The sequence below is a fragment of the Condylostylus longicornis genome, unplaced genomic scaffold, assembly GCF_029603195.1.
Source record: "Condylostylus longicornis isolate FDR11 unplaced genomic scaffold, ASM2960319v2 ptg000049l, whole genome shotgun sequence".
NCBI lineage: Eukaryota > Metazoa > Arthropoda > Insecta > Diptera > Dolichopodidae > Condylostylus > Condylostylus longicornis.
In genome coordinates this window covers 878,069-892,244 of record NW_026578018.1, presented here as the reverse complement: position 1 = coordinate 892,244, position 14,176 = coordinate 878,069, and the positions used below count along the sequence as shown (strand labels likewise).

Below are 14,176 nucleotides of genomic sequence, written 5' to 3'. Positions count from 1 at the left end.
TTATTACCAACAATTTGGAATAAACTATTAATTTTCTATTTTATGGTAGAGGATAAAATCATTTGATTATGCTGCTCCTCTTTTAACCATTAAAGCCATTTCTCCGCCACTTCACCATGTAAATATTTACGTATATTTGTTATCTACTAGCATGAATGCATTCATTATGTATGAGATATCATGATTGTAAGAGACCATAGTGTTTTATGAAACTAAAATTTATTATATAGAATGTAGAAATATTCTGTATACATTTTTATTGTTACACACTAGTTATACAATTAACATTATTAGAGCGGCTTAAATCACAATAACTCGGAAAAAATAAAAGAAAATTATTTCATTTTTAACTTGATGTCGCAAACCTTTGATTTCTTCATATATGATTTATAACACTCTTTACAATTTTGAATCCTTGGTTCTCTCTTTGTATTCAAGAACGTATTTTAATATATATTAGTATGTACAAAAGTATACGTGCATGTGTAGGATTATTTATGCAATTTCTCTATTATAATCTCTTGAAAATATAAGAAACATAATAAAATGATTAAAATACTCTTGGCTCATTCTATTTTAGTACTTGTCTTGTCTTTATGAATCTTCCATGTTTGTTAGCATATTGTTTATATTATCACTGTTATATTTAACACTTTATATACCATCATAAGTTTATTATAATTTGGGGTTTTACACCTATTTACACTTCTTGTATTGTTTTTAAGGAAAATAACAACATATTCTTAAAATATCGGCAAGATAAGATAGAAAACTCTCTTTTATGTTTTAAAGTATGAAGGAAAGGTGGAACCATCAGTAGAAATTATAGAGCGGCATGATCTCTTTTATTTTATATTACATATATTATGAGAATCTAGAATAAAATATATACATAGTATCTCTCCATTAAAACAATAATAATAAAAAAAACAACAAAAGAGATAATCTTATGTTCTTTAAGGAGCTCATCAAACAAGTGACAAGGAATTAAAATAAAAATAATTACCATAGTAAAAACAAATAAAAATAAGATGTCCTTAGTACTCCTTTTACTTTCTTTTATTTTATTATTTTGAATATGAGTAAGTTAATATTTTAATTTTAACACAATCTCCAATTATCTTTTTTATATTATATTAGATAAGGGATACCGAAATCTAAAGATCTAAAGGATACATAAAATAAAAGACAAGAACAAAAAATATGTAGAGAAAAAGGAAATTTTTTTTTTTATTTTTTTGAGTGCAATTTAAATTTCAATTAAGTCACTTGAACGAAATACTCGTATAAGAGAAAAATCCAAAAACAAAAAAAATAATTATAATAAGAATAAAGAAAATTCAAGGATTTGTGGTATTTTTCTTTTGAATTTATAATGATTTAATATGAAAAAAAGAAAGGAAATTTACAGGTAATTTAATGAATTAATTAGTTATTTAAGATTCTAGAAAAATAATTTACTTTCTTTGTGGTAAATTTACAATTATAATATAGAAATAATTTTTTATAATAATGAAATAGAAAAATCAAAGTAATAAAGAAGATGGTCTCAAGTGATTCAAAACTGAATACTGAAGAGAGAGAATATTAAACAAACACAATAACACCATAAAATAAAGATAATTAATAGAATTGTTAGAATTGAATTGAAACTTGGGTTATATTTTGCCGAAAGCGTGCTTTCTGTGATTTAAATAACTCTAATCAAATAGCCCACACAAAAGCTTCGAACTGATTGTCACAAAATCAAATGGATATGATATATTATCGAATGCCATTCACTTACAATTTTAAGAATATTTTATTTCAATTTTATTTTTATACTAGTAAGAACGTATGTTAGGGCTGTTATGTAAGATAAAAATCGATGAAATTACTTGACTCCTTGTCAAGTAATCATTTGATCGTTGTGAAAACTAATAAAATTAAAGTACTGAAAATGTGCAAAAAAGGAATATCGTAATATGTGTGCCATTATTTTCAATAAAATTTCTTTGAGATAGCAATTTGGAACCGCTATATACGTATAAAAACACTATACATATAAAAAAGGAGGAATATTAAAATACATATAAAAAAGTGCGGCAATTAACATACAGCACTTAAAATAATTCATTCGTACAGGTATCACAACGTTGACACGGTCAACTCTACCACATCTCGTCTATTTATAATTTTAGAAATTCCAATTTAAAACAACGATCATTACTGTCATCAATAAGTTTCTTTCCTATGAATATCTTCGAAATTCTGCCATAATTTTTCCAAAATACATTTTATATAATATAAATTTATTTACCATATGTTTTCTGAGTTATTAACATGCTATTTTTCTTGTAAAAGATTTCTTTTAAGGATAATATTAATATTGGCATCCAATGAACTTTCCGATATTCTTCTTCATTTTACATGGCTATATGAGAAACTATTCAATGACTAGGATTTTTCGTACTGTTAATTTAAATTATCAATTTTTCGGTTCTGTAGTAAAACAAAACGTGCTTTGTGCTTAAATATAATTTAGTGCAATCAAAAACGAAATTACTGAAAATAATCAATTATTTTATTTCTTTAATATTATTCTTTCTTAATAAATGATGCAGTTGCTTACAAATTGATAGATCCCAGAAGTAGGTATCGGACAGACAATATTGTAATAATTTCTTTTTAAATTACAATTATTTATTGCAAGTATACCAAGAACTTAAAAATTGACCCAAATATTGTCGGTACAAATTACTTCGTATTTGTTTTGAAATATCAAAACTGTTTTTCTCGCATGTTATTCACCTTAAAATATAAATTGATATAATTAAACTGCTTGTTCAAGTTTATACATTAGGTTGTTTTGTTGTCAAACTTATCTTCGTATTTGTGTTAAAAGAAACTTAAATTTTTATAGAAAATTTCATATTTATTCAAAATATTAAAAAATCAGAAAAACAACACCTCCTTTAACTGTATGAAATAAAAACAAATTTTATGGTTCTATCATAGTCATTGCATAAATCTCGAAATACATAGCTTCATTAAAAATTTAATGCTTGACAAGAATACGATATTTTTTACATGATTTCACTTAGAAATTAATTCAAAATTCAATTAACAGAATGAACGAATTTTATTACAATGCAATGAACGAATAGTGACCAAATTAAAATGTGTAAAAAACTTAAGCAGAAAAAAATAAATGTAAAGCAGCCCCAGTTCTAATTTTTCTTAAAATATTTTTAAAAATATCAAATTTCCTTTCTTAACAACTATTAAAGTTCCTAATAACTATTAAAATTCCTGAAAATATAAAAAGGACCTCTTTTCATACCTAATATAATGATTGTTATTCGAAGTAAATTGAACTTTTACATATGTATAACAAATAGTATGTGACCTAACCAAACATATCCTTACATAACTATTCTGTATAAGGATATGTCAGGTCACATATTTCTTGTATTAATATAAATATATCTAAGTATGTGCAAACGAAATATTGTATTGAAATCATTCCCAAGATGTTCGTTATTTTCTGTTGCTCCTATATTCTCAATCTTCAGTTAGGCAGCCACTTTTTCTTCCTTGTTTTTATTTTTTTGTTATAAGAAATAATTGAGTTGTCATCACGTCAAATATTGTATTGGAATTTTTCAATAACGAGATGCAACAAAAACTGCATAAGAACTTAAATTTTGTCATATATATAGGGAACTTTTTTTAATATTTTCTTAAAATTACATACTTAGGGGTTCTAACTCTCTTATATGAAAGCATAAAATACTCTTCTTTTTCTTATTTTACACTGTTTTTTTTTTGAATCGACATCAAAATAGACAAGATGTCAATGAGTTTACTATTTTTCACTTAACACATCCTTGAACATGAAGTGCAACATAAATAAAATACACACTTTTCATATTTATATTTTATTCATATACATCTAATATATATATATTTATGTAAGTAGGTAATATTGTGTGTGTAAAAGTATATGAAAATAATAATAATCGTTGGAAAAATAAAATAGAAAAATATAAATACAAAAGAAAGAAGCAAAAAACCTGAGTTTAGTTGAATTTTGCTAGTTTTTTTTTTTATTTTTCTTTTCATAGTTTTAGAGTGAATATTGTATATATTGATATATATGTACATAAGAATGATGAAAATGAACATACGGTATGAATTGCATTACCAATTGCATTTTTTTTTTAGAATATCCTTCTTAATATCCTTGCAACAATTTTATTCATTGATTTTGGACAAATGCTTGTTATGCAAAAGAAAAATGAGGAAAGAAAAAAACTGGAGAATTAAAGAACCTCAATTTTTAAACACTAAATAAAATCTTAATCTACCATTTATTTTAAAAAAAGATTTAAAGGACCAAACAAGAAATCGAAAGTTCTGAAATTTTTTACATAAAAACAATGACAAAAGTTTCCAAAAGTATCGATACTGATTCTCTTTTGGGAAGGACGGAAAATTCAACTTTTTTTATTAAAAAATAATTCAAAATTTTGTTAGGGTACAAAGAATTATTTCTCTAAATCTCGGAGAAACTCTAACCAATTTAATTATTTTGTCAAGTAATAATAAAAACTGCCATCTACCATCCATCCAATTTTTCGATTATGCATTCTTACTTTTTTTTCTTAATTCTCTACGATCAAAGAACAGTGTTATAGTTTTCATATTCTGTAAGATGAAGAAAAGTTTCTTTAATTCAAAACACCGACTTTATTAGAGCTGACATACAGCTCCGACAGAGTGCGTACGTACCGTATGAAGAGTATTCTAGTAGAACACGAACTTTTTACAATTAAAGAAATCGTTCTCCATTTCAAAATATTTAAGAAATTTCAAATACAAAAAATATCAATTTAAATATTTTAAATATTTTATAAAAGATTTTAGTGGTGGCCATCAGCTCGGCCTCTACATTTTCTTTTACGTTAAAGAATCAAATCGTATCAAAAATGTTGTGATCAAAACAGATCAACACTTAACTGAATATGAATTCAAACCTTGATGACCATTTAGCTATTTGATATAATTACGGTCTCATATTCCCGGTATCCCGGCATGAGACCGTAATTATATCAAATATGTATTTGCATTCTACTTGTTTTCTATATTTATACATAATAAATGAAAATATCACATGTTCCAATTTACAGAAATTACAGAAATTTCTGTTATTTAAAACAAAATATCTTACAACTTGTATACCTACGGTAAACCATAATGTTATACATTCTGTAATACCGATAAAATTTCTTAACTTTTTTCGATAAGGTTTAAAACTTTTTTTTTTTAATGTCAACAATGTGTAAGAAAAGGAATCTTATAATATTATTGTAGAAAAAAAAAAGTCTACATACAAAGTTGTTGCACATGGATAGGTATAATCGCATTAAAGTAATTACATATCAGTAATTGTTGTATACTAACCAATTTTATATATAGGTATACATAATTTTTTTTTTGTAACTACCGTAGCCCTTCCGTATACCTATAATATTTTTCTATTATAAACCACTAACGAAAGTGAACAGTACAAAAAAAGGACATATTATAAAAAATTTTGTTTTTTTAAGGAAACAATTGATTCAGTTGACGTTTTGAAAGGAAATACGTACATATACAAGAAAGGTATAAAGAAAAGAAAAGGACCAGAACACAAGAACAGAATTTTTGAAAAAGGAAAGAAGAAGAAATTTGCTTTTTTTTTTTTTTTGTGTTCAAGGTATATTGGATTTTGCGGTTTTAAGGAAATAAAAATTTCGTGTGTTCTTCAAATTTATTTTCAATGTATACGCGCACATTTTTATAATGGATAAGGTTTTACAGTTTTGAACCTATATATACTTAATGCACAAGTTTAAAGGTGTCAGATTTTTTTTTTTCTTTTTTTGTTCAGCAAAAAAAAAAAAACGGAAATGTATTTTAGAATTTAAATTGAAAAAAAGTGAAGAAAAAATTTTTTTTCTCGTTTTTTTTTCTTCTAAATTGAAAATCTATTGTAATTTAAAGTACTCGATAACATTTGTTAGGGAATTTTTTTCTTGTATATTTTGTACCTATGCATTCTTTTCTGAAAGTAAATTGTTAACAAGTTCTTACACTTTCTTTTGAGGGTGTTATTAAAAGGAAAATACAAATTGTGTAGGCGTTTTATTTAGATTTTTTTCTCATTTTTCTTTTTCTTTATTTGACAAATTTTCACTTTGACAATTTAATTTGAGATTAACTTGTTAAATTATTTCCCTATTTTTATTTTTTTTTTAAATTGAACTTATATTCAGTATTTTGAGATTGTAAGGATAAAAAAAAATGTTGGTTCAATAAAGTTTTTTTTTAGTGAAACATTTGTTAATGAAAAATGGAATGCGGTGTTTAGAGTATGTAATCGAAAATATCCTTTTTATTTTTTTAATTGCATCTTTCATATTAGAATTTTGATATTATAAGTTAAATTAAAGATTTTAATAATATTGATTTATAATTTTAAAACATCTCGTATCATTATAGATTTTTCAATATTAGAGCGGCAGATTAACTATATTAACTTACATAGTACATATATGCGGCAATATACATTAATTAACTATTACTATAGAAAATTTTGGTTCAATGAAGATCTTCATGAAGATCTAATTTTGCCAGATTAAATTCATATTTATTGAATTGAAAATTTAAGATTCCTTTTTTATTAATTCATTGAAAACAGAGCATTTAAATCTAAATTAAACAATATTTTTCAGCAGTACCTTTTACAGTATAATTTTAAAAAGGAACTTTTAATATACAGAGCAATTCAGAAAAATATACAACAACATATACCATTGGTTAGATTGTCGAAAATTGGTAAAACATTTTACGAATGATGAAATACTTTTGGAATGATATTAGAATCGCTTTCAAAATTAACTGCTTTCACATTTAATATTTTTATAAATACCGAAAAGAGCTTACCATATACATTATAGAATACACTTTATAAAACCATTAATTTACAAACGAAACACTAAAATTTTCATTTCTAACCTTCCAATTATAAAAATTTTTTAATGTCCCCAATAATTTTATTCAAAAAACAAATTGTTTTATTGACATATTACTGCATGGTTATCATTACTATAAAAAATTTGACCTCCAACGACTTTTCATGTTTACGAACTATATGAATTCATAAGATATTATATTAATCTCTGAACAGAATATAAATAGCTTATATTGAAAAATATATAGATAAGATCTTTCTTAAATAAGAACAAACTTCTTAAGCAAAAAATGAACGTTTGGCGATTGTCCAAAGTTCTTTATTTTAAAATTTTTTGTCATCAAAATTTCTTTAACATTTTAATTTGCCTTTTAAATTTCGTATTACCTATTACTACGTTATACCACCCACTGGGATAGTTAACTAGGAAAATTACTCAAAAACAAAAAAGAAAATTATGAAAATTACAAATTTCAAATACTATTTAACCTAATTTTAAAATGGCATCAGAACAAATACGAAGCAAAAATAAATATAGAAATTTTGAAAAAGCAAAAAAATATTTTTCATATAAAAAAAAAAATTTATTTGGAAATTTAAATGGTGCGTGTAAAAATATAATATTAAATATGTTTTTTGCTGAAATTCCCGGAAAATACGAGGAAATACTTTTCCAATGATATTAAATTACATTTATTTTTCTTTCTATATACATACATACATTTTACATTAATAAATTCAGAATTCACTAAAAGAGATATAAAAAAATTTTTTTTCACTTCTCTTTTTCTCTATGTTTGCCCTTAAATGAGATGAGTTCAATCAGGATGTAACAAAGTGATTTAAAATGATGATGATATGTCAAAATGTAACAAATAATAATATGAATGAATACCGACCTTCTTAAAACACATACAAGGGGATGTGTGTACGTATGTTCTGAAAAATAGGGAAATTATTTGTAAATCTATACTTATACAACAATATAAGTGTAGTTATCCACTCTTTAATTTTTCATTTATATTTTTATTTTATTTACAAATTAACAAATTACATTATTAATTTCTTAAGTGAAAAAAAAAATTTTCCATCAAATTTACACTAGTCGTTTAAAAAGTACTTAGGAAAAGAGAATTCAGGTTTTGAATTTTAATTGTATAATAAGCAAGGGTAAATTCAAGGAAATTAAAGTGTCTTAATCGATTTAATGTGCGTATGCTACACCAATGCAAGTACAAAAGTAAAAATTCAACGAAGCTTCTATAGAGCTCGGGTTTCCGAATATAAATCCCGGAAATTTCATTTAACTCCAAGTTATAAAGAATAAGTTCCCTAATTGCTACTTTTTAGGCGTTGACGGCAAAATTTATAAAAATCTAGTTCTGTAAATAAGTGATTTTATTTTTCCATTTCCGGAATAGTTCGTTTTTGTTTGTCTGTGTTTATTTTATTACTCTTTCATAGTCCGTTCGTGCTTTCCGAATTTTGTGTTCTTGTTCCGAATGTTTATTGTAAATAAAGCTTGAGTTTAAATTAAATAACACGTAATATCATACAATTTTATGCATGTTCAAAATATATTATGCAAAAATTTCTAAAGTAGGACATAAGAAATATTCAATATTCCTGAAAAAATTGTGGGATAAAACTATAATAATTGACTAGCACTGACATTATTTCAAAACACTTAATTCATGACTTAAAATCACTTTGATGCTTGAATATATTTACACAAACTATAATAAAAATCCTGAATTATTGCATAATATCAATTCAATATCAAATTACTTTTAGCGAAATTCAAATTTAAATTTACTAGAATTAATACTATAGAAAATATTCTATAGAACTCGGGTTTAACTCCTCATATATTAACATGTATTCCATTGAAATATTAACATAATTTATTAATAACTGCAAATTTAACGGCCAAGACAATTATTTATTATTCAGCCTCCGTATTTTATCATGTGACCTTTGTGAGGTAAATGCTATTTACGCCATATGTTTCATATCAAATCTCAAGACAGATTTTTTAGTGATTGTACCATAATTTTTCTTGTATTTTCAAGAATATTTAAATTGAATTATAAGAAAATTAAGAATAAATTTGATGAATAAATAAGGAAAATAAAAAAAAAATTATTTTTATGATTGCTCATGATAGGTTACGGTTGTTATTAGTAATTTTCAAAGAATTCTATATAGTATAGAATTTTCGCCGTCTTCGGAGTCCAAGAATAAGAATTTTAAATTTTTTTTTCTCTTATTATAAATTTTCAAATTTCATTTATTATAAAATATGTTTGAATTTTGTTCATCATCGTTTCTGTTAATATTAATCTATATTATAATTTTAAATTGAACATAGCAAAATACAACATATGATTAAGCTTTGTAGAATAAGAGAGGCAAAGTTTTTATACCGCAGAATATAAAAAGAAAATGGAATGAATGAAAATTGAGACACGCACTAAAATTATGACAGATAAGATAGGTGTACATCATGTTAACACTCGCGTACATAGACAATTTTTTTTTTATTTAAAATTATTTTAAAAATTTTTTTCTCAAATCTAAAATGATGATGGTTCTGATAATATAATATGGATGACTAATGTGATGATGATGATGTTATTGGTGTTATTATATTACTATATATGTGTGTGTATGTGATGGCGATGAAAAAGAATGATTATAGTGACAGGATAGTCACGATCTTCAATGTATAATTAAGTATAAAATGATAGGTTCCATTGAGTTCTTAGAATTTTAAAGAAACTATTATTGAATTAAATATGGCTATAGAGAAAGAGAATATTATGTACATACAAGAATTTTATATTTTTTATAACACAAATGTATTTTATATTTTTATAACAAGAAGGCAATTCTTATTTACTTATATATACACGGGAACCTCTATATATAACGCCATCTTCATATAACTACTTTTTGTGCTTAATAAATAGAATATCTGTACATTACGAATTGTGTTCGTAATATAGGAAATATTTATTTAACAAAATGTCTATATTACGAACAAAATGTTTATATAGGTGTTCGTTATATGGAGATTTCACTGCATGGGGCTCAATTAATCTTCATAAGTTAAAATTATTATATTAAATTAATAATAAAATCTAATTTAATTATTGAATACGTTAACAACATCTGAGTGCATCTAAATGAACAGAAATTAATACAATTCAAAAATTATTTGACCTATTGAATATCCAATTTATTTCACACAAATCACACAAATATTATGCAAACAGCGATCTTTTATAATACTCAACACCATTTCCTGATATAAAAACTTAATTCAATAAGAATATTTTTATATATATTAAAACCAATCTAATTAGACCTGCAACTTAAATAAAAATAATTGAAACTTTCAATTATATTTCTTAATACTTTTAATATTCAAATAAATTCTGATTTTTATTTTCAGGTTTTCCACAATTAAAATCAACATTTGGTTCATCAGCGAATTGTTTAACAGGTAAGGGCAATATATATTTTTTAAAATAATAATTTAAATAATAATTTGCATATATTTAGGAGCAATTTGTCACCATTCATTTAATTCATTTTTACGTATTTATTATCCTTTTTACATTCTCGTATTTTTTTTTTTAATTACAATCAGCTGATAGCTTAATGAGAAATATGAGATATATACATTGATGATAAAGAGAATTTTTATTAATTGTTGAGAGTTTATATGTAATTTGAATTGTGGTTTTTAAACTTTTCTCAATTCTCTCATTGTTAATTTCTCAAATCTGTATTATTCGTTAAATTATTTTTGCAAAAATTTTTTGATTGTATTTTTTTTTGGATTTTTTTTTCTCTTATGCTTATTATCCACAATAAATCATTCATTATGGATGCAAATATAGAATGTGGAATGATATTCAAATGTAGCATTTTAAATTCAAATTTATTGAATATTTTAATATAGAGAAATCGGGATTTAAAGTGTAGTAATTTTTAAATTAAGTATTATGAAAATTATTCCTTAAACTCATTATGTTTTTAAAGCCATATATTGAATTATAAATATTCGGTTGTATGGAGTCCTTTTCATTTGAATTTAGCAAATATTTTTATTATGATAACTTTCACCAGATAACATGTATTAACATTATAACATAATCATCTCTATTGAATTAGAGATTGTGTATAAAATACAACTAATTCTAAATAAATTTTTTTAAAATAATTGAACATCCTTTTCATCTGTGTATAAAACACAAAAAGGAATGAAATTTAAGTTGTACGAACATTGTCTATTTATTATTGATGTTATTGTTTTGTACTAAAATTTCATCATTAAATATTTTTAGATTATTTTATCCGGAGTACTGATAAAATTTAAATTATTTAAGATTTTAGTTGGGAAAAAAATTACTTGGAAACTTATTCATGTTAATTACATGCTTATTACGAAATCATCACTAAGTTGCATTCCAACTTGTACTTCTTCTCAGACTCGAATTAAAAGAAATTGTTTTGAGTTGATGACTTGACTCAACAACACTTTTTGGATTTTTATTATTTGCACATAAAATTTTTTCATATTAAAAATAAATTTTTGTTACTGCCAAAATCACGCGTCTTTGTTTATTGTGCAGATTCATTTTTTTTTTCTTTTGCAGTTTCCACAATAAGTGTATTAATTTTTTTCTTATTTTTTTCGTCTTTTCTTGCTCCCTAAGGTTATTATGTTTATTTTTATTTTCTTTTTTGTTTTATACCACATATTTTATAAGTAAAAGAGAGAAGAATATAATCTTGTGTGTATTTCAATAATAAAAAGGATAATAAAACAGGCAATCAAATTGAATTATGGTTTTAATTCATGCAAAAGAAAATCAACAACAAAACAAAACAAAAAAATAAATGGCGCAACAATTTTATTACTCTACCATTATTTTTTTCACTTCTATGATTTTTTATGGTTATTGTTTGTTTTTTTTTCTTAATTACTTTCAATAAAAAAGAAATTTGATTCGATTTTTTATTTATTTTTTTTATTTTTTCTTTTCTCGGTTTACTTTTGAATAAATTCGTTCAAATTGTGTGAATATAAGCAAATTATAGGACAATAACTTAATACCTTTAAGGAAGAGTTCAATGAATCTTGAATAATTTCGAAAAAAATAGAACAATTGCTGTACAAGAAGTTTGAAAGGAGTTTTTGAATTGCATTTAAAGTAAATTTATTTAAGATATATATATATATTTATATATATATATATATATATATATATATATATATATATATATATGTACATACATTATATACATACGAGTATAAATAATTTATTATTTATAAATAATTTTAATGGGTAAACTTATATTTAAAATTTTAAATTATTCTGATCAATAATTAAAATTTTAAAAGGCAAGACATTAAAAGCTGCTTTTACTGTCCAGTAAATTTCTATTACCTTAAATCTCATAATATTATAATATAAATATGAATTTAAAATATATAGCACCATATAACAAGGTAAACTCACAAGAGTTAAAATTCATAACAGCAAATATCATGAGTTTGAAGGAGATTTAAAAAATCTTAAAAATATTATTGAAATTAAGGATAAGTTAGGAATGTCGGCAACTAAAAAATCACTTTTACTCATATAATGACAAATGATCAATTAATTTCTCAATCACATCTCAATTTTTTAAATGCCTAAATTGAAATTTTTATATAAATTTCAAGTATACGAGTGGCTCTAATAACATTTAAGAATGCTATACAACAATTTTATTTAATGCTATAATTCAAAGGACACAATTTTTATTAATGTGAAAAAATTTTAATTAAATTATTTTCGTAAATTATAATTATTTTAAATCGGGGTTACCCTTTTCTTTTAATAGAAATAAATTTCATTTTTTATATTTCTCTATATTTTTTTTACTTTGAAATTCTCAAATTAACTTCAACTGTATTTTGTTTTTTCTATTCTATAACATACCACGTGTACACATATGTCAAAAGTAAATTTTATTAGGTATAAAAGTAACCTATAAAAATGTTTCAACCTTTTACTAAAATTTCGTACGTACTTTCAAATTAATGTTCATATGTTTGTGGTGGTTGTTTGTTCAAAGGAATTTTTTACTTTTATTTACTAGCATAATTTTTATATTTTGTTATTGTTTGTTGTTCTTCTTATATTTTTCGTTTTTCTATTTAATACTATTCATAGAAGTCAAAAAACCACCTTATCCTTTATTAGAAATTTAACAAAAAAAAAAACGACAAAATCCACATATGAATGCTTATTTATTTTACTTGTTCTTCTTGTTTCCCTTATTTTGTAAGTATTTTCGTTTTTTTTTTGTTTCTCATTTAATCCGTGACGATACGTTTATTTGTTATTATGGAATGTTTTAATTGAATTTTTAATGTATGTTGTTTTATCTAATAAATATTATGAGAATATGTAAGGATATGTGAGGAATCTATATATATAAAATTACCATTACCGTACATGGTTATATGAAAATAATGGTACAGGGTGTTAATTATAATTATTTTATCTATTCAATATGATTTAACAATGTGCAAATGTAGTAGATGTTCTTAATTCACACAACAATTACAATAAGTTCTACGATTATTAGATGTTGTGAGTAGATGTTGAATAAATGAATAATTTTTCTCGATAATATCCTAAGGTGTATTAAGTATTTGGTTAAAATAAATAGTTAAATTTTTATACAATACCTGTAATAATAAAATTTCCATTAATATCTAAATTTAAATTTAAACATGATTTTAATTTAATAATTTTCAATTACTACTCTATACTACTCGAGTTATTGAAATTTGGTATGGCTATAACAATTAAACATGAGGCATTTGTTCGTATAACAAATTGCAATTTTCGTTTTAATATTAATTAATAAAAAAATAAACATAAAAATGAATTAAATTAATTGTTCATATTTATTCTATACCACATAAAGGCATAGGTCTATCTCATGCTACCATTATCGTACTTTTTGAATTATTTTACATAATTCCAGTTTAAATAAGATGATAAAATATAATAAATTCACATGAAATAAGTTAGGATTATAAAAATAAATCGAAAACAGAATGTATATCAAATCTCAGAGTATAACAACACATTATACACCCGGTATATG

At 23.5% G+C, this 14,176-nt stretch overlaps 1 protein-coding gene across 3 annotated transcripts in view; it reads left to right on the top strand.

Moving 5' to 3' along the window:
- The window catches only part of LOC129611395 (putative uncharacterized protein DDB_G0277255), a 147,798-nt gene that overhangs the window by 21,303 nt on the left and 112,319 nt on the right, over positions 1-14,176 (top strand). For all 3 annotated transcript variants that reach the window (XM_055524530.1, XM_055524531.1, XM_055524529.1), the window contains exon 2: positions 10,455-10,505. In XM_055524530.1, coding sequence (XP_055380505.1) covers positions 10,455-10,505 — 51 coding nt within the window. The remainder of the gene's footprint in view (positions 1-10,454; positions 10,506-14,176) is intronic.